The sequence below is a fragment of the Oncorhynchus mykiss genome, chromosome 20 (assembly GCF_013265735.2).
Source record: "Oncorhynchus mykiss isolate Arlee chromosome 20, USDA_OmykA_1.1, whole genome shotgun sequence".
Taxonomy (NCBI): Eukaryota; Metazoa; Chordata; class Actinopteri; order Salmoniformes; family Salmonidae; genus Oncorhynchus; species Oncorhynchus mykiss.
The window spans coordinates 42802312-42827092 of NC_048584.1; the positions used below are offsets into that span (position 1 = coordinate 42802312).

Below are 24781 nucleotides of genomic sequence, written 5' to 3' on the forward strand. Positions count from 1 at the left end.
GTACCGGTACCCCCTGTATATAGCCTCCACATTGACTCTGTACCGGTACCCCCTGTATATAGCCTCCACATTGACTCTGTACCGGTACCCCCTGTATATAGCCTCCACATTGACTGGGTACCGGTACCCCCTGTATATAGCCTCCACATTGACTCTGTACTGGTACCCCCTGTATATAGCCTCCACATTGACTCTGTACCGGTACCCCCTGTATATAGCCTCCACATTGACTCTGTACTGGTACCCCCTGTATATAGCCTCCACATTGACTCTGTACCGGTACCCCCTGTATATAGCCTCCACATTGACTGGGTACCGGTACCCCCTGTATATAGCCTCCACATTGACTCTGTACTGGTACCCCCTGTATATAGCCTCCACATTGACTCTGTACCGGTACCCCCTGTATATAGCCTCCACATTGACTCTGTACCGGTACCCCCTGTATATAGCCTCCACATTGACTCTGTACCGGTACCCCCTGTATATAGCCTCCACATTGACTCTGTACCGGTACCCCCTGTATATAGCCTCCACATTGACTCTGTACCGGTACCCCCTGTATATAGCCTCCACATTGACTCTGTACCGGTACCCCCTGTATATAGCCTCCACATTGACTCTGTACCGGTACCCCCTGTATATAGCCTCCACATTGATTCTGTACTGGTACCCCCTGTATATAGCCTCCACATTGACTCTGTACCGGTACCCCCTGTATATAGCCTCCACATTGACTCTGTACCGGTACCCCCTGTATATAGTCTCACTAATGTTATTTTACTGCTCCTGTTTAATTATTTGTTACTTTTCTTCCAATTTTTTACCTGTTTGTTTTTTACTTACCACTTTTTTTTCATAACTTCTTAAAAGCACTGTTGGTTAAGGCCCATGTGACAAATAACATTTGATTTGATTTGATTACTAAATATGTCCATTGTCTTTGTGTCCATACTGATGCCCTAAATAAACCAGGCGTTTGGGACAGACAGCCCACTCGTTTCCATCCAACCGTATGTATGGAATGTTTATGACGTGCTTTATGTCCGTCTCTGTGAATGTCTGTATGCTGACATGCCGTATGCCTGTGTTTTGACTAGTTGATAGGCAGAAAATATGTCCAGAATTTTTTTTTTAAACAGACACTCCCCAGTCCCCCTTGTTTCCAGCCAACCTCTGTGTGTTTTGACTTGAGACAGACAGTCCCCAGTCCCCCTTGTTTCCAGCCAACCTCTGTGTGTTTTGACTTGAGACACAGTCCCCCGTCCCCCTTGTTTCCAGCCAACCTCTGTGTGTTTTGACTTGAGACAGACAGTCCCCAGTCCCCCTTGTTTCCAGCCAACCTCTGTGTGTTTTGACTTGAGACAGACAGTACCCAGTCCCCCTTGTTTCCAGCCAACCTCTGTGTGTTTTGACTTGAGACAGACAGTCCCCCGTCCCCCTTGTTTCCAGCCAACCTCTGTGTGTTTTGACTTGAGACAGACAGTCCCCCGTCCCCCTTGTTTCCAGCCAACCTCTGTGTGTTTTGACTTGAGACAGACAGTCCCCAGTCCCCCTTGTTTCCAGCCAACCTCTGTGTGTTTTTGACTTGAGACAGACAGTCCCCAGTCCCCCTTGTTCCAGCCAACCTCTGTGTGCTTTGACTCTTTGACAGGCAGAGAATGCAGACAGGCCTCAGCAGCAGCATTGGAGGAAGAAGCTGAGTTAGACCCAGAGCAGAGAGACTGGGACTGGGCCTGTGAGTTCTGGTAGTGACCCAGAAAGCATCAGTCACCAGGCCCTGCCTGATCAGGTTGGTGGTGCCCCAAGAACTACAGCCTCTGTGTTATACCACCGATATGCCAAACAAGCAGATACATCAATAAATAAATGTGTTGCTATGACAACAACACGATCGATGATGTAACAATCAATATGTTAATGTTAAAGGGAATGTGTTTACATTTAAACACGTGTTTCTATGACAACAACACGATAGATGATGTAACAATCAATATGTTAATGTTAAAGGTAACGTGTTTACATTTAAACACATGTGTTTCTATGACAACAACACGATAGATGATGTAACAATCAATATGTTAATGTTAAAGGGAATGTGTTTACATTTAAACACGTGTTTCTATGACAACAACACGATAGATGATGTAACAATCAATATGTTAATGTTAAAGGTAACGTGTTTACATTTAAACACATGTGTTTCTATGACAACAACACGATAGATGATGTAACAATCAATATGTTAATGTTAAAGGTAACGTGTTTACATTTAAACACATGTGTTTCTATGATACCAACACGATCGATGATGTAACAATCAATATGTTAATGTTAAAGGTAACGTGTTTACATTTAAACACATGTGTTTCTATGACAACAACACGATCGATGATGTAACAATCAATATGTTAATGTTAAAGGGAACGTGTTTACATTTAAACACATGTGTTTCTATGACAACAACACGATCGATGATGTAACAATCAATATGTTAATGTTAAAGGGAATGTGTTTACATTTAAACACATGTGTTTCTATGATACCAACACGATCGATGATGTAACAATCAATATGTTAATGTTAAAGGTAACGTGTTTACATTTAAACACATGTGTTTCTATGACAACAACACGATAGATGATGTAACAATCAATATGTTAATGTTAAAGGGAACGTGTTTACATTTAAACACATGTGTTTCTATGACAACAACACGATCGATGATGTAACAATCAATATGTTAATGTTAAAGGGAATGTGTTTACATTTAAACACGTGTTTCTATGACAACAACACAATAGATGATGTAACAATCAATATGTTAATGTTAAAGGTAACGTGTTTACATTTAAACACATGTGTTTCTATGACAACAACACGATAGATGATGTAACAATCAATATGTTAATGTTAAAGGGAATGTGTTTACATTTAAACACGTGTTTCTATGACAACAACACGATAGATGATGTAACAATCAATATGTTAATGTTAAAGGTAACGTGTTTACATTTAAACACATGTGTTTCTATGACAACAACACGATAGATGATGTAACAATCAATATGTTAATGTTAAAGGTAACGTGTTTACATTTAAACACATGTGTTTCTATGATACCAACACGATCGATGATGTAACAATCAATATGTTAATGTTAAAGGTAACGTGTTTACATTTAAACACATGTGTTTCTATGATACCAACACGATCGATGATGTAACAATCAATATGTTAATGTTAAAGGTAACGTGTTTACATTTAAACACATGTGTTTCTATGACAACAACACGATAGATGATGTAACAATCAATATGTTAATGTTAAAGGTAACGTGTTTACATTTAAACACATGTGTTTCTATGATACCAACACGATCGATGATGTAACAATCAATATGTTAATGTTAAAGGTAACGTGTTTACATTTAAACACATGTGTTTCTATGACAACAACACGATAGATGATGTAACAATCAATATGTTAATGTTAAAGGTAACGTGTTTACATTTAAACACATGTGTTTCTATGACAACAACACGATAGATGATGTAACAATCAATATGTTAATGTTAAAGGTAACGTGTTTACATTTAAACACATGTGTTTCTATGATACCAACACGATCGATGATGTAACAATCAATATGTTAATGTTAAAGGGAACGTGTTTACATTTAAACACATGTGTTTCTATGACAACAACACGATCGATGATGTAACAATCAATATGTTAATATTAAAGGGAATGTGTTTACATTTATACACATGTGTTTCTATGATACCAACACGATCGATGATGTAACAATCAATATGTTAATGTTAAAGGGAATGTGTTTACATTTAAACACATGTGTTTCTATGATACCAACACGATCGATGATGTAACAATCAATATGTTAATGTTAAAGGTAACGTGTTTACATTTAAACACGTGTTTCTATGACAACAACACGATAGATGATGTAACAATCAATATGTTAATGTTAAAGGTAACGTGTTTACATTTAAACACATGTGTTTCTATGACAACAACACGATCGATGATGTAACAATCAATATGTTAATGTTAAAGGGAATGTGTTTACATTTAAACACATGTGTTTCTATGATACCAACACGATCGATGATGTAACAATCAATATGTTAATGTTAAAGGTAACGTGTTTACATTTAAACACATGTGTTTCTATGACAACAACACGATAGATGATGTAACAATCAATATGTTAATGTTAAAGGGAACGTGTTTACATTTAAACACATGTGTTTCTATGACAACAACACGATCGATGATGTAACAATCAATATGTTAATGTTAAAGGTAACGTGTTTACATTTAAACACATGTGTTTCTATGACAACAACACGATCGATGATGTAACAATCAATATGTTAATATTAAAGGTAACGTGTTTACATTTAAACACATGTGTTTCTATGACAACAACACGATAGATGATGTAACAATCAATATGTTAATGTTAAAGGTAACGTGTTTACATTTAAACACGTGTTTCTATGATACCAACACGATCGATGATGTAACAATCAATATGTTAATGTTAAAGGTAACGTGTTTACATTTAAACACATGTGTTTCTATGATACCAACACGATCGACGATGTAACAATCAATATGTTAATGTTAAAGGTAACGTGTTTACATTTAAACACATGTGTTTCTATGACAACAACACGATAGATGATGTAACAATCAATATGTTAATGTTAAAGGTAACGTGTTTACATTTAAACACATGTGTTTCTATGATACCAACACGATCGACGATGTAACAATCAATATGTTAATGGGAATGTGTTTACATTTAAACACATGTGTTTCTATGGTAACAACACGATCGATGATGTAACAATCAATATGTTAATGTTAAAGGGAATGTGTTTACATTTAAACACATGTGTTTCTATGACAACAACACGATAGATGATGTAACAATCAATATGTTAATGTTAAAGGGAATGTGTTTACATTTAAACACATGTGTTTCTATGACAACAACACGATAGATGATGTAACAATCAATATGTTAATGTTAAAGGGAATGTGTTTACATTTAAACACATGTGTTTCTATGACAACAACACGATCGATGATGTAACAATCAATATGTTAATGTTAAAGGGAATGTGTTTACATTTAAACACATGTGTTTCTATGACAACAACACGATAGATGATGTAACAATCAATATGTTAATGTTAAAGGGAATGTGTTTACATTTAAACACATGTGTTTCTATGACAACAACACGATAGATGATGTAACAATCAATATGTTAATGGTAACGTGTTTACATTTAAACACATGTGTTTCTATGACAACAACACGATAGATGATGTAACAATCAATATGTTAATGTTAAAGGGAAAACCCATAAGGTTGTCTTTATGCCTCTCTCTCTCTCTCTCTTCTCACACACAGTTTAATTTCCTCTATTCAAATACTACACACTAGTACTGCATGTGTTGATTATGATATTTTTTGTCTTGTATATCAGCGACATCTAGACGCGTACAGAAGAAATGTGCCGTCTCAGAGATGTCCTGTACCATCGTTCCCTCTGCCCTGGTCAGAGATAAACACACACAGAGAGAGAGAGAGAGAGTGCTGAGGTAGCTGATAACACACCCTATGAAACACCAATAAAACAACCGTACATACTTACAAAGTAAGAGTGTGAAAATGTAACATGGTAAAGCTGTTGTAACATGGTAAAGCTGTTATCTTGCCTTTGATACTTTCATTCAGTATGACACACTGAGACGTAGGTAAGATAACTCATGTAATACCAGCCAGTCACCAGCAGGGGGAAGTGTCAGGCTACTAAATAGTCTACCAGGGCTTTCCACCATTTTCCTGGAGAGCTACCCTCCTGTCGGTTTTAACTTCAACCCTGTTCCTGGAGAGATACCCTCCTGTAGGTTTTAACTCCAACCCTGTTCCTGGAGAGATACCGTCCTGTAGGTTTTAACTCCAACCCTGTTCCTGGAGAGATACCCTCCTGTAGGTTTTAACTCCAACCCTGTTCCTGGAGAGAGACCCTCCTGTAGGGTTTCACTCCAATCCTAACCCAGTGAACCTGAGTCAAATAATTAGCTGGTTGATAAGATGAACCAGGTTAGTTACAACTGGGGTTGGAGCAAAATCCCTACAGGAGGGTAGCTCTCCAGGAACAGAGATGGAAAGCCCTGATGTAAATCTACAGGAAGGAATCTCTCCAGCAACAGAGATGGAAAGCCCTGATGTAAACCTACAGGAAGGAATCTCTCCAGCAACAGAGATGGAAAGCCCTGATGTAGTAAACCTACAGGAAGGAATCTCTCCAGTAACAGAGATGGACAGTCCTGATGTAAACCTACAGGAGTGAATCTCTCCAGCAACAGAGATGGAAAGCCCCGATGTAAACCTACAGGAAGGAATCTCTCTAGTAACAGAGATGGAAAGCCCACAGATCTGTTTTTGTAGGAACCAGACTGGTTGGATGATGATCTACGGTCGTAAAGATTGTTTAGTTTTCACCTGACTTTGGGGTGTTCTCCTCGATACAGGCCTTGGTTCATTGTCCTAGTGGAGAGAGAGAGGGCCTTGGTTCATTATCCTAGTGGAGAGAGAGAGAGGGCCTTGATTCATTGTCCTAGTGGAGAGAGAGAGAGGGCCTTGGTTCATTGTCCTAGTGGAGAGAGAGAGGGCCTTGGTTCATTGTCCTAGTGGAGAGAGAGAGGGCCTTGGTTCATTGTCCTAGTGGAGAGAGAGAGGGCCTTGGGTCATTGTCCTAGTGAAGAGAGAGAGGGCCTTGGTTCATTGTCCTAGTGGAGAGAGAGAGGGCCTTGGTTCATTGTCCTGGTGAAGAGAGAGAGGGCCTTGGTTCATTGTCCTAGTGGAGAGAGAGCGAGGGCCTTGGTTCAATGTCCTAGTGGAGAGAGAGAGAGGGGGCCTTGGTTCATTGTCCTAGTGAAGAGAGAGAGGGCCTGTGGAAAGCCCTGATGTAAATCTACAGGAAGGAATCTCTCCAGCAACAGAGATGGAAAGCCCTGATGTAAACCTACAGGAAGGAATCTCTCCAGCAACAGAGATGGAAAGCCCTGATGTAGTAAACCTACAGGAAGGAATCTCTCCAGTAACAGAGATGGACAGCCCTGATGTAAACCTACAGGAGTGAATCTCTCCAGCAACAGAGATGGAAAGCCCCGATGTAAACCTACAGGAAGGAATCTCTCTAGTAACAGAGATGGAAAGCCCACAGATCTGTTTTTGTAGGAACCAGACTGGTTGGATGATGATCTACGGTCGTAAAGATTGTTTAGTTTTCACCTGACTTTGGGGTGTTCTCCTCGATACAGGCCTTGGTTCATTGTCCTAGTGGAGAGAGAGAGGGCCTTGGTTCATTATCCTAGTGGAGAGAGAGAGGGCCTTGATTCATTGTCCTAGTGGAGAGAGAGAGAGGGCCTTGGTTCATTGTCCTAGTGGAGAGAGAGAGGGCCTTGGTTCATTGTCCTAGTGGAGAGAGAGAGGGCCTTGGTTCATTGTCCTAGTGGAGAGAGAGAGGGCCTTGGGTCATTGTCCTAGTGAAGAGAGAGAGGGCCTTGGTTCATTGTCCTAGTGGAGAGAGAGAGGGCCTTGGTTCATTGTCCTGGTGAAGAGAGAGAGGGCCTTGGTTCATTGTCCTAGTGGAGAGAGAGCGAGGGCCTTGGTTCAATGTCCTAGTGGAGAGAGAGAGAGGGGGCCTTGGTTCATTGTCCTAGTGAAGAGAGAGAGGGCCTGTGGTCATCCTGTCGGGGTTGGTGCCCCCCCTTGGGTTGTGCCATGGCGGAGATCTTTGTGGGCTATACTCAGCCTTGTCTCAGGATGGTAAGTTGGTGGTTGAAGATATCCCTCTAGTGTTGTGGGGGCTGTGCTTTGGCAAAGTGGGTGGGGTTATATCCTTCCTGTTTGGCCCTGTCCGGGGGTGTCCTCGGATGGGGCCACAGTGTCTCCTGACCCCTCCTGTCTCAGCCTCCAGTATTTATGCTGCAGTAGTTTATGTGTCGGGGGGCTAGGGTCAGTTTGTTATATCTGGAGTACTTCTCCTGTCCTATTCGGTGTCCTGTGTGAATCTAAGTGTGCGTTCTCTAATTCTCTCCTTCTCTCTTTCTTTCTCTCTCTCGGAGGACCTGAGCCCTAGGACCATGCCCCAGGACTACCTGACATGATGACTCCTTGCTGTCCCCAGTCCACCTGGCCGTGCTGCTGCTCCAGTTTCAACTGTTCTGCCTTATTATTATTCGACCATGCTGGTCATTTATGAACATTTGAACATCTTGGCCATGTTCTGTTATAATCTCCACCCGGCACAGCCAGAAGAGGACTGGCCACCCCACATAGCCTGGTTCCTCTCTAGGTTTCTTCCTAGGTTTTGGCCTTTCTAGGGAGTTTTTCCTAGCCACCGTGCTTCTACACCTGCATTGCTTGCTGTTTGGGGTTTTAGGCTGGGTTTCTGTACAGCACTTTGAGATATCAGCTGATGTACGAAAGGCTATATAAATACATTTGATTTGATTTGATTTGATTTGGTTCATTATTCTAGTGAAGAGAGAGAGGGCCTTGGTTCATTGTCCTAGTGGAGAGAGGGCCTTGGTTCATTGTCCTAGTGGAGAGAGAGAGGGCCTTGGTTCATTGTCCTAGTGGAGAGAGAGAGGGCCTTGGTTCATTGTCCTAGTGGAGAGAGAGAGGGCCTTGGTTCATTGTTCTAGTGAAGAGAGAGAGGGCCTTGGTTCATTGTCCTAGTGGAGAGAGAGAGGGCCTTGGTTCATTGTTCTAGTGAAGAGAGAGAGGGCCTTGGTTCATTGTTCTAGTGAAGAGAGAGAGGGCCTTGGTTCATTGTCCTAGTGGAGAGAGAGAGGGCCTTGGGTCATTGTCCTAGTGGAGAGAGAGAGGGCCTTGGTTCATTGTCCTAGTGGAAAGAGAGAGGGCCTTGGTTCATTGTCCTAGTGGAGAGAGCGAGGGCCTTGGTTCAATGTCCTAGTGGAGAGAGAGAGAGGGGGCCTTGGTTCATTGTCCTAGTGAAGAGAGAGAGGGCCTGTGGTCATCCTGTCGGGGTTGGTGCCCCCCCTTGGGTTGTGCCATGGCGGAGATCTTTGTGGGCTATACTCAGCCTTGTCTCAGGATGGTAAGTTGGTGGTTGAAGATATCCCTCTAGTGTTGTGGGGGCTGTGCTTTGGCAAAGTGGGTGGGGTTATATCCTTCCTGTTTGGCCCTGTCCGGGGGTGTCCTCGGATGGGGCCACAGTGTCTCCTGACCCCTCCTGTCTCAGCCTCCAGTATTTATGCTGCAGTAGTTTATGTGTCGGGGGGCTAGGGTCAGTTTGTTATATCTGGAGTACTTCTCCTGTCCTATTCGGTGTCCTGTGTGAATCTAAGTGTGCGTTCTCTAATTCTCTCCTTCTCTCTTTCTTTCTCTCTCTCGGAGGACCTGAGCCCTAGGACCATGCCCCAGGACTACCTGACATGATGACTCCTTGCTGTCCCCAGTCCACCTGGCCGTGCTGCTGCTCCAGTTTCAACTGTTCTGCCTTATTATTATTCGACCATGCTGGTCATTTATGAACATTTGAACATCTTGGCCATGTTCTGTTATAATCTCCACCCGGCACAGCCAGAAGAGGACTGGCCACCCCACATAGCCTGGTTCCTCTCTAGGTTTCTTCCTAGGTTTTGGCCTTTCTAGGGAGTTTTTCCTAGCCACCGTGCTTCTACACCTGTATTGCTTGCTGTTTGGGGTTTTAGGCTGGGTTTCTGTACAGCACTTTGAGATATCAGCTGATGTACGAAAGGCTATATAAATACATTTGATTTGATTTGATTTGATTTGGTTCATTATTCTAGTGAAGAGAGAGAGGGCCTTGGTTCATTGTCCTAGTGGAGAGAGGGCCTTGGTTCATTGTCCTAGTGGAGAGAGAGAGGGCCTTGGTTCATTGTCCTAGTGGAGAGAGAGAGGGCCTTGGTTCATTGTCCTAGTGGAGAGAGAGAGGGCCTTGGTTCATTGTTCTAGTGAAGAGAGAGAGGGCCTTGGTTCATTGTCCTAGTGGAGAGAGAGAGGGCCTTGGTTCATTGTTCTAGTGAAGAGAGAGAGGGCCTTGGTTCATTGTCCTAGTGGAGAGAGAGAGGGCCTTGGGTCATTGTCCTAGTGGAGAGAGAGAGGGCCTTGGGTCATTGTCCTAGTGAAGAGAGAGAGGGCCTTGGTTCATTGTCCTAGTGGAAAGAGAGAGGGCCTTGGTTCATTGTCCTAGTGGAGAGAGAGAGGGCCTTGGGTCATTGTCCTAGTGGAGAGAGAGAGGGCCTTGGTTCATTGCTCTAGTGAAGAGAGAGAGGGCCTTGGTTCATTGTCCTAGTGGAGAGAGAGAGGGACCTGGTTCATTGTCCTAGTGAAAAGAGTGGGCCTTGGTTGATTGTCCTAGAGGAGAGACCTACCTATATGTCAATACAATGACCCCCCGCCCCCTTCCTGCCACTCAACATTCCCCAAACGTCTCCTCCTACCACACCGAATCGTCTGAGCCCAAATACACAACCCTGTCCCTGAGAATCGACGCCTCAATCAACCCTGCCACCACACACACGCCTCCCCACCAGGCTTCTACAGTACCTCTCCCAAAGAGATACGCATATCATTTACATAATTAGACCTGCAATTAAATAACAACTTACACTCTTAGAAAAATAGGTGCTATCTTTAACCTAAACATGTTCTTCAGCTGTCCAGAGGAGAACCCTTTGAAGAACCCTTTTCGTTACAGATAGACCCCTATTTTGGGTTCCATGTAGAACCCTTTCCCCAAAGGGGAAGCACATGATATATCAAATTAGAATAAAGATTCTAATTATGATTAGAAACCAAACCAGGGTTGAAGACGTGATTGACTTTTGACTGTCTGTCTGTCTGTCTGTCTGTCTGGCTGTCTGTCTGGCTGCTGCTGTCTGTCTGTCTGGCTGTCTGTCTGTCTGGCTGTCTGGCTGTCTGGCTGTCTGGCTGTCTGGCTGTCTGGCTGTCTGTCTGTCTGTCTGGCTGGGTGGGTGGGTGGGTGGGTGGGTGTGAGTAAAGCAATACATGAGGTTTTAGTCCCTGCGAAAGAGACTGTCTGTTGCAGAAAGGGGGAGTTTGACAAATCCTGTCTTATCTTCCCCTACTATAAAACCCTGAACTTCTTCAGGGGGAAGGGATTGTCTTCTCTAAGTACTTGCAGTTGGAGGCAAAACAAAGAGACTGGTATACATCACTAGAAACACCTTTATGGGCTTGACCAATAGGAACCCTTTATGGGCTTGACCAATAGGAGCCCTTTATGGGCTTGACCAGTAGGAACCCTTTATGGGCTTGACCAGTAGGAACCCTTTATGGGCTTGACCAGTAGGAACCCTTTATGGGCTTGACCAGTAGGAACACCTTTATGGGCTTGACCAGTAGGAACCCTTTATGGGCTTGACCAGTAGGAACACCTTTATGGGCTTGACCAGTAGGAACACCTTTATGGGCTTGACCAGTAGGAACCCTTTATGGGCTTGACCAGTAGGAACCCTTTATGGGCTTGACCAGTAGGAACCCTTTATGGGCTTGACCAGTAGGAACATCTTTATGGGCTTGACCAGTAGGAACACCTTTATGGGCTTGACCAGTAGGAACACCTTTATGGGCTTGACCAGTAGGAACACCTTTATGGGCTTGACCAGTAGGAACCCTTTATGGGCTTGACCAGTAGGAACACCTTTATGGGCTTGACCAGTAGGAACCCTTTATGGGCTTGACCAGTAGGAACCCTTTATGGGCTTGACCAGTGGGAACACCTTTATGGGCTTGACCAGTAGGAACCCTTTATGGGCTTGACCAGTAGGAACACCTTTATGGGCTTGACCTGTAGGAACCCTTTATGGGCTTGACCAGTAGGAACCCTTTATGGGCTTGACCAGTAGGAACACCTTCATGGGCTTGACCAGAAGGAACCCTTTATGGGCTTGACCAGTAGGAACCCTTTATGGGTTTGACCAGTAGGAACCCTTTATGGGCTTGACCAGTAGGAACCCTTTATGGGCTTGACCAGTAAGAACCCTTTATGGGCTTGACCAGTAGGAACACCTTTATGGGCTTGACCAGTAGGAACCCTTTATGGGCTTGACCAGTAGGAACCCTTTATGGGCTTGACCAGTAGGAACCCTTTATGGGCTTGACCAGTAGGAACCCTTTATGGGCTGGACCAGTAGGGACCCTTTATGGGCTTGACCAGTAGGAACACCTTTATGGGCTTGACCAGTAGGAACCCTTTATGGGCTTGACCAGTAGGAACCCTTTATGGGCTTGACCAGTAGGAACCCTTTATGGGCTTGACCAGTAGGAACACCTTTATGGGCTTGACCAGTAGGAACCCTTTATGGGCTTGACCAGTAGGAACCCTTTATGGGCTTGACCAGTAGGAACCCTTTATGGGCTTGACCAGTAAGAACCCTTTATGGGCTTGACCAGTAGGAACCCTTTATGGGCTTGACCAGTAGGAACACCTTTATGGGCTTGACCAGTAGGAACCCTTTATGGGCTTGACCAGTAGGAACACCTTCATGGGCTTGACCAGTAGGAACCCTTTATGGGCTTGACCAGTAGGGACCCTTTATGGGCTTGACCAGTAGGACCACCTTTATGGGCTTGACCAGTAGGAACCCTTTATGGGCTTGACCAGTAGGAACCCTTTATGGGCTTGACCAGAAGGAACCCTTTAGTATAAACTGCTGAGAATGAAACTGTCCCGTTGTTTCCTTAGCCCCACTGTAGAGATTCTGGTCAAAAACCGGCAGACAGACAAATTAGTCAGTCCCAATTTGCTCCCTAGCCCCATCTCCCTTTGTCCTAACCCTACAGTGTATAAATCGGTCCCAATTCCCTCCCTCCCGACCCCCTCACCCTTAATCCTAACCCAACAGTGTTCACGAATAATAATAATATGAAATTAGCCAATAGAATTGGAGTCTCTCTAATAACGTTACTTGCATAATTTCAAATTCCTTTAATGTTTATACAGTACCAGTCAAAAGTTTGGACACACCTACTCATTAAAGGCTTTTCTTTATTTGCACTATTTTCTACATTGTAGAAAAGTAGTGAAGACATCAAAACTATGAAATAACACATATGGAATCTTGTAGTAACCAAAAAAGTGTTAAACAAATCCAAAAATATATTTTATATTTGAGATTCTTTAATCTTTGCCTTGATGACAGCTTTGCACACTTGTCATTCTCTCAACCAGCTTCACCTGGAATGCTTTACCAACAATCTTGAAGGAGTCATGGTCTGGGGCGGTATGTCACAGCATCATTGGACTGAACTTGTTGTAATTGCAGGCAATCTCAACGCTGTGCGTTACAGTGAAGACATCCTCCTCCCTCATGTGGTACCCTTCCTGCAGGTTCATCCTGACTTGACCCTCCAGCATGACAATGCCACCAGCCATACTGCTCGTTCTGTGCGTGATTTCCTGCAAGACAGGACTGTCAGTGTTCTGCCATGGCCAGCGAAGAGCTCGGATCTCAATCCCATTGAGCACGTCTGGGACCTGTTGGATCGGAGGGTGAGGTCTAGGGCCATTCCCCCAGAAATGTTCAGGAACTTGCCTTGGTGGAAGAGTGGGGTAACATCTCACAGCAAGAACTGGCAAATCTGGTGCAGTCCATGAGGAGATGCACTGCAGTACTTAATGCAGCTGGTGGCCACACCAGATACCGACTGTTACTTTGGATTTTGACCCCCCCTTTGTTCAGGGACACATTATTCAATTTCTGTTAGTCACATGTCTGTGGAACTTGTTCAGTTTATGTCTCAGTTGTTGAATCTTGTTATGTTCATATAAATATTTACACATGTTAAGTTTGCTGAAAATAAACGCAGTTGACAGTGAGAGGACGTTTTCATATTTTGCTGAGTTTGTAACGTTTCTTTCTTTCTTTAATCATTCTAGATTCCAAGTGAACCGGCCAATAAACCAGTCTCTCTAATCTCAGTTCCAACCCTCAGATGTCCACAGACTAACACATGTTTCGCTGTTCACTATCATTTTATCATTTCCTTTTGCAATACATCCTTCCATTTTACCTTAATGATTTTACGAGGGTCTTGAACCATTTCTACAGAGATTGCCCTCAAAATGAATCCTTTACGTAAGAGTAGAATCGTATTACCCATTGATTGATTGTGGGTTTTTCAGATCTCGTTAACAGTTCTGTTTGAAGGTCCATCTGAACGCAGACATTATGACTCGACAACCTGTTCAAGGCTGACTGTCCTAGTGATTCTGTTTCCTCTTGGCAGTGTCTGTTCAAGGCTAACTGTCCTATTGATTCTGTTTCCTCTTGGCAGAGTCTGTTCAAGGCTGATTGATTCTGTTTCCTCTTGGCAGAGTCTGTTCAAGGCTAACTGTCCTATTGATTCTGTTTCCTCTTGGCAGTGTCTGTTCAAGGCTGACTGTCCTAGTGATTCTGTTTCCTCTTGGCAGTGTCTGTTCAAGGCTGACTGTCCTAGTGATTCCGTTTCCTTTTGGCAGTGTCTGTTCAAGGCTAACTGTCCTATTGATTCTGTTTCCTCTTGGCAGTGTCTGTTCAAGGCTAACTGTCCTATTGATTCTGAATCTCCTGTGTACCACTACTTTGCTAATTACCTATCCAGACTCTACTTCCAGGCCTCTTCACGTTTGTCTGTAAATAGCCGAGTGATGAACAAGACTTAGAAGTATAGGTGACACGAGACTATAGCTATCCGGAACCTTCCGATCTGTAAACATCGAAGGGTTAGGCCCAAGTTGGAAGGGTGGGGAACGAATTGGGACGGGCTGACCAATATGTGGCTGGGGGAGGGTAGAGGGATTGCAGGACCAAAGCAGGCAGAGACAGGGACACCCTGTGGGGTCCTAATGGGTCCTGGCTGTAGTTAAATGGCTTCCTGTGGCTCTGTGTTTACTACTCATTTGTTCTGTGTGCTCTGGTTCACAGCACTCTCAAAGAAGACACCTCCTTTAAGTTCCTGTCCCCTCCCTCCCTCCCTCCCTCCCTCCCTCCCTCCCTCCCTCCCTCCGCCCGCCCGTCTGTCTGTCTCCTGTTTCCTCAGAAATACTCTCTACTCTCTCCAATGACAACACATACCTGAGGTCTCTTCCTAAAACCAGCTACTACCTGTCTGTCTGTCTGTCTGTCTGTCTGTCCGTCCCTGTCTGTCTGTCTCTCCGTTCCTGTCTGTCTGTCTGTCTGTCTGTTTGTCTGTCTGTCTGTCTGTCTGTCTGTCTGTCTGTCTGTCTGTCCCTGTCTGTCTGTCTGTCTGTCTGTCCGTTCCTGTCTGTCTGTCTGTCAGTCTGTCTGTCTGTCTGTCTATCTGTCTGTCTGTCTGTCTGTCTGTCGGTCTGTCTGTCCGTCCCTGTCTGTCTGTCTGTCCGTTCCTGTCTGTCTGTCTGTCTGTCTGTCTGCCTGTCTGTCAGTCTTTTCTGTCTGTCTGTCTGTCTGTCTGTCTGTCTGTCTGTCTGTCTGTCTAGTCCTCATGGAGGAGGTGGAAACCGATTGGTCACGTAGTGAGATGTGAGATGGGCAAATACGATCTGGCTCCCCCGAACATGTACATAAACATACACACACGCACCCAACCACCCACCCACCCACCACCCACACACACACACACACACACACACACACACACACACACACACACACACACACACACAGACACACACACACACACACACACACACACACACACACACACACACACACACACACACACACACACACACACACACACACACACACACACACGCACACACACACAACTCTGACTCCTACAACCATCACTCAGTGTAAAACGTGTTAATTATGTTCTGGACAAAGGAGATGCATCCATTGGACCTCTGGTGTCACTGCTGGCCTCTCTCCTCTCAGCCGACGTTGGAGAATACATCCCAAATGGCACCCTATTCCCTATGTAGTGCACTACTTCTCACCAGGGCTCATAGGACTCTGATCAAAAGTAGTGCACTACATAGGGAATATATATACTGTCGTTTGGGACACAGCTGAGGTGTTTTGTAGAAGGGAAAAACTCCTCTCCTCTCTACAGGTTTATGGGCTGCTAGTTGAACAGAGTTCACTACACAGATCATCACTTATAAAACTGTTCTGTGCTTTTATTCCTTCCTCTGGAACAAAAAAAAGTTGTTGCCAGATTCATTTTTTTATTTTATATCCTCTCCTATGCTGTGTTTCAATTTGGAGATAGACTGGAATTAAACTATGAGATAGAAATAATTTTACTGTGAGAGGTGCAAAATGCAGAACCATTTCCTGGTGGCAAAATGTTTAATAGTTCACCTAATGTCAGTTTATGTGACAAAACAAGCAATAGAACTCAACTCTGGACCTGGTCGTCAGTTCCTCTGCATAGACCTGGGACACCAGGTGGGTGATTCCCCTCTAATCAGGGACTGATTTAGACCTGGGACACCAGGTGGGTGATTCCCCTCTAATCAGGGACTGGTTTAGACCTGGGACACCAGGTGGGTGATTCTCCTCTAATCAGGGACTGATTTAGACCTGGGACACCAGGTGGGTGATTCCCCTCTAATCAGGGACTGATTTAGACCTGGGACACCAGGTGGGTGATTCTCCTCTAATCAGGGACAGATTTAGACCTGGGACACCAGGTGGGTGATTCTCCTCTAATCAGGGACTGATTTAGACCTGGGACACCAGGTGGGTGATTCTCCTCTAATCAGGGACTGATTTAGACCTGGGACACCAGGTGGGTGATTCTCCTCTAATCAGGGACTGATTTAGACCTGGGACACCAGGTGGGCGATTCCCCTCTAATCAGGGACTGATTTAGACCTGGGACACCAGGTGGGTGATTCTCCTCTAATCAGGGACTGATTTAGACCTGGGACACCAGGTGGGTGATTCCCCTCTGATCAGGGACTGATTTAGACCTGGGACACCAGGTGGGTGATTCCCCCTCTAATCAGGGACTGATTTAGACCTGGGACACCAGGTGGGTGATTCTCCTCTAATCAGGGACTGATTTAGACCTGGGACACCAGGTGGGTGATTCTCCTCTAATCAGGGACTGGTTTAGACCTGGGACACCAGGTGGGTGATTCTCCTCTAATCAGGGACTGATTTAGACCTGGGACACCAGGTGGGTGATTCTCCTCTAATCAGGGACTGATTTAGACCTGGGACACCAGGTGGGTGATTCCCCCTCTAATCAGGGACTGATTTAGACCTGGGACACCAGGTGGGTGATTCTCCTCTAATCAGGGACTGGTTTAGACCTGGGACACCAGGTGGGTGATTCTCCTCTAATCAGGGACTGATTTAGACCTGGGACACCAGGTGGGTGATTCTCCTCTAATCAGGGACTGGTTTAGACCTGGGACACCAGGTGGGTGATTCTCCTCTAATCAGGGACTGATTTAGACCTGGGACACCAGGTGGGTGATTCTCCTCTAATCAGGGACTGATTTAGACCTGGGACACCAGGTGGGTGATTCCCCCTCTAATCAGGGACTGATTTAGACCTGGGACACCAGGTGGGTGATTCCCCTCTAATCAGGGACTGATTTAGACCTGGGACACCAGGTGGGTGATTCCCCTCTGATCAGGGACTGATTTAGACCTGGGACACCAGGTGGGTGATTCCCCTCTAATCAGGGACTGATTTAGACCTGGGACACCAGGTGGGTGATTCCCCTCTAATCAGGGCCTGATTTAGACCTGGGACACCAGGTGGGTGATTCCCCTCTAATCAGGGACTGGTTTAGACCTGGGACACCAGGTGGGTGATTCCCCTCTAACCAGGGACTGATTTAGACCTGGGACACCAGGTGGGTGATTCCCCTCTAATCAGGGACTGGTTTAGACCTGGGACACCAGGTGGGTGATTCTCCTCTAATCAGGGACTGATTTAGACCTGGGACACCAGGTGGGTGATTCTCCTTTAATCAGGGACTGATTTAGACCTGGGACACCAGATGGGTGATTCTCCTCTAATCAGGGACTGGTTTAGACCTGGGACACCTCTAATCAGGGACTGATTTAGACCTGGGACACCACGTGGGCGATTCCCCCTCTAATCAGGGACTGATTTAGACCTGGGACTCCAGGTGGGTGATTCCCCTCTAATCAGGGACTGATTTAGACTTGGGACACCAGGTGTGTGATTCTCCTCTAATCAGGGACTTATTTAGACCTGGGACACCAGGTGGGTGCAATTAATTATCAGGTAAAACAGAAAACCAGCCATATCCGGACTTCATAAGGTCAGGGTTAAATACCTCTGGTGTAGGGAATCATTGTACCATCTAAAACCATCTAAAAATGATTATTTTTTAAATAACCAAAGATATTGTATTTTCAGTTGTTTGAAACTGGTGTACAAAACAGGAAGTAAAACATGCAAAAAACTAAACTTAAGAATGGGAATCATAGAAATAGAGCATGTAGAACATACCTACTGCTTCTTAGACTTGCTTTCAATGAGAATGACCTATCTATAATTCACATTTCTATGTTAATTTGGTTTGGTCGCCACAAAAGTTTACATTTTTATCTAAATTCATATGAAGGTGCAATAGAGAAAATCCCAAATATATTATTTCTCAGTTAAAAACAGATCTTGTTTGATGATTATAAAAAATAAAAAAACATTTTCAAATTAAGGATTGGTCCTTTAGTCACTCTCACTGTGTTAGTGTAAAGGACTCTGTAACTTCTGTTTGGATCTGTCCTGATGTGTGACAGAGCCGTGTGGACCACTGTCTGTCCTGATGTCAATGAGGGCCTAAGTCACTGTAAAACCATGACACATGTGACACGTTTATATAACCTAAACGTCAGTGTTTAAAACATAAAGATAAGGCCTTTAGATGAGCCAATGCTAGATTAAACATGACAGTCATCTTTTTCCAGTCAGTTTTCAACCAGGAGAACCCACCTATACGTTTTCAGATTTTGTGGAAGTGTTAACTACCCCATCGTCTTATTTAGAGTCATTTAGTCATTAGAAATGTATGTGACTTTATGCCTTTTTATTTCAGATCAGTGTTAGAAATATCTGTCACCTTACCTAGATTTCAGCACAACTGAACGGGACATTTGGGTGGCAGGGTAGTAACCGAAAGGTTGCTAGATCGAATCCCCGAGCTGACAGGGTATAAATCTGTCGTTCAAATAGCTAAATGATCCATAATATGGAAAGAAATTCCACAAATGAACTTTTAAATGCATTCCAGGTGACCTCATGACCTCATGAAGCTGGTTAAGAGAATGCTAAGAGTGTTTGAAACTGTCATCAAGGCAAAGGGTGGCTACTTTGAAGAATCTCAAATCTCAAATATATTTTGTTTTGTTTAACACTTTTTTTGGTCATAATTCCATGTGTTATTTCATAGTTCTGATGTCTTCACTTTTATTCTACAATGTAGAAAATAGTAAAAAAAATAAAGTAAAACACTTGAATGAGTCGGTGTTTCAAAAACTTTTCACTGGTACTGGATATCTAAACGGGTCTTACATTTTAAATCAAATCACTAAATGATCCATCTGAAAAAAATTCCATATGTTAGCTTAGTAGACCCCCCCCCCCAACGGCTTTTAGACTTTTAGAAGTAGCGACATCAACTGTTTTTTTTTTTTACATCACCAATCAATGCGGATAGAGCAGGCAAGAGAGAGTGAGAGAGGGTTGAGGAGGTGACTTTATAGGAATTAGGTCCACAGAATTATACCCAGGAGTAGCGGCTTCTATGGAGGAACTTTGAATGTCCTTTAAGCTAGCTTGCTAACAAGCTTTTGTACAGTAGCCTATGCTTCTGAGGGAGAGGGGCATGTAGCCTAAACATGAAAGGACAAAGATTTCCAGCTTGCAGCAGGCAGACACTGGAATACGTTTGTGTGTGACGAAGTGAGTGACGAAGTGAGGGCTTTGCATAGGCGTTTTGTTATGTTTTGTTGTGGGGCTAGAGAAAAATATCTGGAAGGTGAAATAACATTATTAACCGGTTTCCATGCATTTAAAAATAACGGTTCTGTTCCGCAACAGCATGGATCACTTTTGTTCCAGGTTCCCTTTCTGTTCCTTGAAAAAAATGTAGTTAATTTCAAATTTTCGGTTTTGTTCCCTGAACCGGTTCCAGCCACTGACACACACACCTACGTACGGCCCTCTTCGCCCCTGCCAGGACAGCATTCCCCACATCCCCGAGAAATAGCCCCTCCCTCCCCGCTCCTCGTCTCCCAGAAATAAAGCAATCAGAGCCGAAGAAAAACTCCGGGAAAACCCGACGCAGTGCCTTGCACGTTTACTTTTAGTATGAGCCAATCCACTCTCTCCATCTGTTTGGTTATTTATATGTATGGGTCATTAAGATGTATGATTTATTAGTCATTATATTTACTCTTCCCCTGTTTTTTTTATGGGTCTCTATTGATGATCTCTTCAGCGTGTTGAATTTCACAGCTGTCTGTGTATTATCCGTACGGAGTATTAGATGTGTCAGTACGGAGGAGCATACGAAGGTATTTTTTATCTCACTAAATGGAAAACTTTGTATAAGAGCAGACTTGGGTTGGTCTCCTTCTCAGCAGAGAGAATCTTAGTCAATGCAAGGATATGGTTATTAAGGATATGGTTATTAAGGTTGGTTATTAAGGATATGGTTATTAAGGTTGGTTATTAAGGATATGGTTAATAAGGATATGGTTATTAAGTTATTAAGGTTGGTTATTAAGGATATGGTTATTAAGGATATGGTTATTAAGGATATGGTTATTAAGGATATGGTTATTAAGGATATGGTTATTAAGGATATGGTTATTAAGGATATGGTTATTAAGGTTGGTTATTAAGGTTGGTTATTAAGGATATGGTTATTAAGGATATGGTTATTAAGGATATGGTTATTAAGGATATGGTTTTTAAGGTAAATGATCGGTCTTGACTAAAGTGGAAATAACCTTGTGACGTCAAGTCATTAAACCTCTTTTCTACTAGAGTACCTGGCTTGCCCACATATTAGACTTGGTTCTGGGTTTCGAGGTTAGTGTACCAGTGTCCCATCACATCTCCAAGTCTCCATATCCTTTTTTCTTGCTCTACCCTCCCACCCACTTTCTCTCTCTGTGTGCCCCCCCCCCCCCCCCCCCCCCCCCCCCCCCCCCCCCATCTCCTCTCTCCCTCTGGGGTTTGTATAGACCTGTTACCTGCTACACTGTGCTGTGAGTAAACCCCACCCTGTTCCTCTGTTGTACCAGTTATCATCCACCAGACAAAGTGTGTCTTCACCTGGGTGTTCAGTGTTATCGGGTGTGAGCAGAGTCGCCCCAGCGGGGGGTACCCTTCAGAAGTAGCACATCATTAGGAATATATTAACAACACAACACCTACCATGCAGGTCACACACACACATCGCATAGAGCTGCCGCCAGAGAGGATTAGGAGGGGTCAGGATGGTGGTGTTACCTGACCAAGAGGCCTGTCGACTGGGCAGCACAGGAAGGAACGGGGGGTGTCAGCAAGGTGGTGTGCTACCCGACCGAGAGGCCTGTCGACTGGGCAGCACAGGAAGGAAACAGGGGGGAGGGGGGGGGGGGGGGGTTATTTCTGATCCTACTAATCTTGGAAGCCAGAACCAAATCTTGTGTGCTCTAGCGAGTTTGAATCAAATCAAATCGCCTGCAGAATCAAATTGAGTAACTAGCTTGCTCCATTTCATTCTGGGGAGGATGTGTTGAAATCTGAGCTAACTGACTGTGACTGTATGGCCTATCTCAGGGTGCTTTTTTTGTTGTTTTTCGCTCACAGATTGTCCTTCCAGAGACAAAGAGAGGGCATGTACCTGGAGACTTTAAGAAAGAGGCCTTGGGGAGAGCTCTCCAGCCTGCCTCCTCTCACAGCAGCAGGAACAGGACAATACTGAGCAAATGTTTCCCACGGTACGTGTCAAACCACACACACACACACACACACACACACACACACACACACACACACACACACACACACACACACACACACACACACACAGGGGCAGTAATCCCACTTAACGCTGGGAGGCAAACACACCTGGAGTAGGGAGGGTGTCATTCCCTGCCCTGACCCCTCACACACACACACACACACACACACACACACACACACAAATGTAACATTTGGAACGCTTGAGACAAAAAAAAAACCCACAAAAAAAACATTGTGGAAATACATTTTTTTCTGAAAATAGCCATAAGGATGAATTCTGTGCCAAGAATAAAATCCAAAATAATTTTTTGTAAATATTCAGTAGAGATTACTACGACAGTAGAGTTCTATTGACAGAAGATCGAGAAGGAGGGAAGAGAGAGAGAGAGAGAGAGACAGAGACAGAGAGAGAGAGAGAGAGACACAGAGAGAGTGTTTTCTTCACCTACTTTTGGCAATGTAAACATATGTTTCCAAATGCCAATAAAGCCCCTTTTGAATTGAATTGAGACGTTGAAGAGCTATAACGATGAAAAAGTGAGGTTATGCGGAGGTGCTGAGATGGACCTATATGTACAGAGGCATGACAGGACCCATATTTCTCACACCTCTGTGTCAGAACGGACCTAGACAAACATTCCTGGCTGGAGAGAGCTAGAGGGAACTGGAGGGGGGATGGAGGACAGCAAATAGTGGTTAGACAGAACTGATGAGCGGTATTACTCACTCTGGCCCAGTGCTAACAGCTGAGAAGCAGGAAAGGTGAGGGAGGGAAGGGGGGAGGGTGAGGGAGTGAAGGAGGAAGAGGATGGAGGGAAGGGCAGGGGAGGAGGGAAGGAGGAAGAGGATGGAGGGAAGGGCAGGGCAGGGAGGGCAGGGCAGGGCAGGGAGGGTCTCAGATCCACCACTGCCTGGCCTGGTCCATCCATCAACGACTGGATTGACACAGTCTCTCTTCCTTCCCAGAGTGTCGTCTCGGGGTGGGAAACTAGCGCTGAAGGTTGGGCTGGAGCTGTTTTCTCTGTGTGGGAAACTAGCACTGAAGGTTGGGCTGGAGGTGTCTCTGTGTGGGAAACTCGCACTGAAGGCTGGGCTGGAGGTGTTGTCTCTGTGTGGGAAACTAGCACTGAAGGTTGGGCTGGAGGTGTCTCTGTGTGGGAAACTAGCACTGAAGGTTGGGCTGAAGGTGTTGTCTCTGTGTGGGAAACTAGCACTGAAGGTTGGGCTGAAGGTGTTGTCTCTGTGTGGGAAACTAGCACTGAAGGTTGGGCTGGAGGTGCCTTAGTGTGGGAAACTAGCACTGAAGGTTGGGCTGGAGGTGTCTCTGTGTGGGAAACTAGCACTGAAGGTTGGGCTGGAGGTGTCTCTGTGTGGGAAACTAGCGCTGAAGGTTGGGCTGGAGGTGTCTCTGTGTGGGAAACTAGCACTGAAGGTTTGGCTGGAGGTGTCTCTGTGTGGGAAACTAGCACTGAAGGTTGGGCTGGAGATGTTGTCTCTGTGTGGGAAACTAGCACTGAAGGTTGGGCTGGAGGTGTTGTCTCTGTGTGGGAAACTAGCACTGAAGGTTGGGCTGGAGGTGTCTCTGTGTGGGAAACTAGCACTGAAGGTTGGGCTGGAGGTGTTGTCTCTGTGTGGGAAACTAGCACTGAAGGTTGGGCTGGAGGTGTCTCTGTGTGGGAAACTAGCACTGAAGGTTGGGCTGGAGGTGTTGTCTCTGTGTGGAAAGCTAGCACTGAAGGTTGGGCTGGAGGTGTTGTCTCTGTGTGGGAAACTAGCACTGAAGGTTGGGCTGGAGGTGTCTCTGTGTGGGAAACTAGCACTGAAGGTTGGGCTGGAGGTGTTGTCTCTGTGTGGGAAACTAGCACTGAAGGTTGGGCTGGAGGTGTTGTCTCTGTGTGGGAAACTAGCACTGAAGACAGTGCTTCACTCAGACCCCAACCATTGACAGGTCCTAATCATCCAAGCAGGCAAAACTGGTTGATAATACCGTCAATACAACCAGGTAATTCTGCTGGGATGTTGGTTCTTAACTGCAGAAACGCTGGCCATCATCCAGTAACCAATGAAATGAAAGAAAATCAAGTAATAAGGGAAGTAAACACTCACACTTGTCTTTTATGACCGGCACGGACTTAGCTGAGACCTACTTTATTGAGGAATAATGTACTTACTATGAGTGTGATGTGTGGTTGGCCTGGTCCATCCATCACAGACTAGACTAACACAGTCTCTCTTCCTTCCCAGTGGTTGGACACACAACCAGGATGGAACACACAACCAGGATGGAACACACAACCAGGATGGAACACACAACCAGGATGGAACACGCAACCAGGATGGAACACGCAACCAGGATGGAACACACAACCAGGATGGAACACACAACCAGGATGGAACACACAACCAGGATGGAACACGCAACCAGGATGGAACACGCAACCAGGATGGAACACACAACCAGGATGGAACACGCAACCAGGATGGAACACACAACCAGGATGGAACACACAACCAGGATGGAACACACAACCAGGATGGAACACACAACCAGGATGGAACACACAACCAGGATGGAACACACAACCAGGATGTGGTATATAGTGTGAGGTTTAGCTGAGGTAAAGGTGGTATGGGTGTGAGAGGAAAGGGAGGGGTTTTCGTCAAGATAATGTATGTACTTTTTACTCCATACATTTTCCCTGACACCCTAAAGTACTCGGAATGGAATGCTTAGCAGGACAGGACA

The 24781-nt window shown here is 44.8% G+C and overlaps 1 protein-coding gene across 2 annotated transcripts; it reads left to right on the top strand.

Moving 5' to 3' along the window:
- The first annotated feature begins 1277 nt into the window (after positions 1 to 1277).
- Positions 1278 to 24781, top strand: LOC118942075 (uncharacterized protein DDB_G0290685-like). 2 transcript variants are annotated; one of them, XR_005038026.1, is made up of 3 exons: positions 1278 to 1792; positions 21880 to 22010; positions 24280 to 24781. XR_005038026.1 is itself a non-coding variant. In XM_036956384.1 (3 exons), exons 1-3 carry the CDS (start codon positions 20445 to 20447, stop codon positions 24650 to 24652), a joined length of 654 nt encoding a protein of 217 aa, XP_036812279.1. In that variant the 5' UTR covers positions 19486 to 20444; the 3' UTR covers positions 24653 to 24781. The 2 variants fall into 2 exon arrangements, 1 of the variants encoding a protein (XP_036812279.1); XM_036956384.1 differs by lacking the exon at positions 1278 to 1792 and adding an exon at positions 19486 to 20594.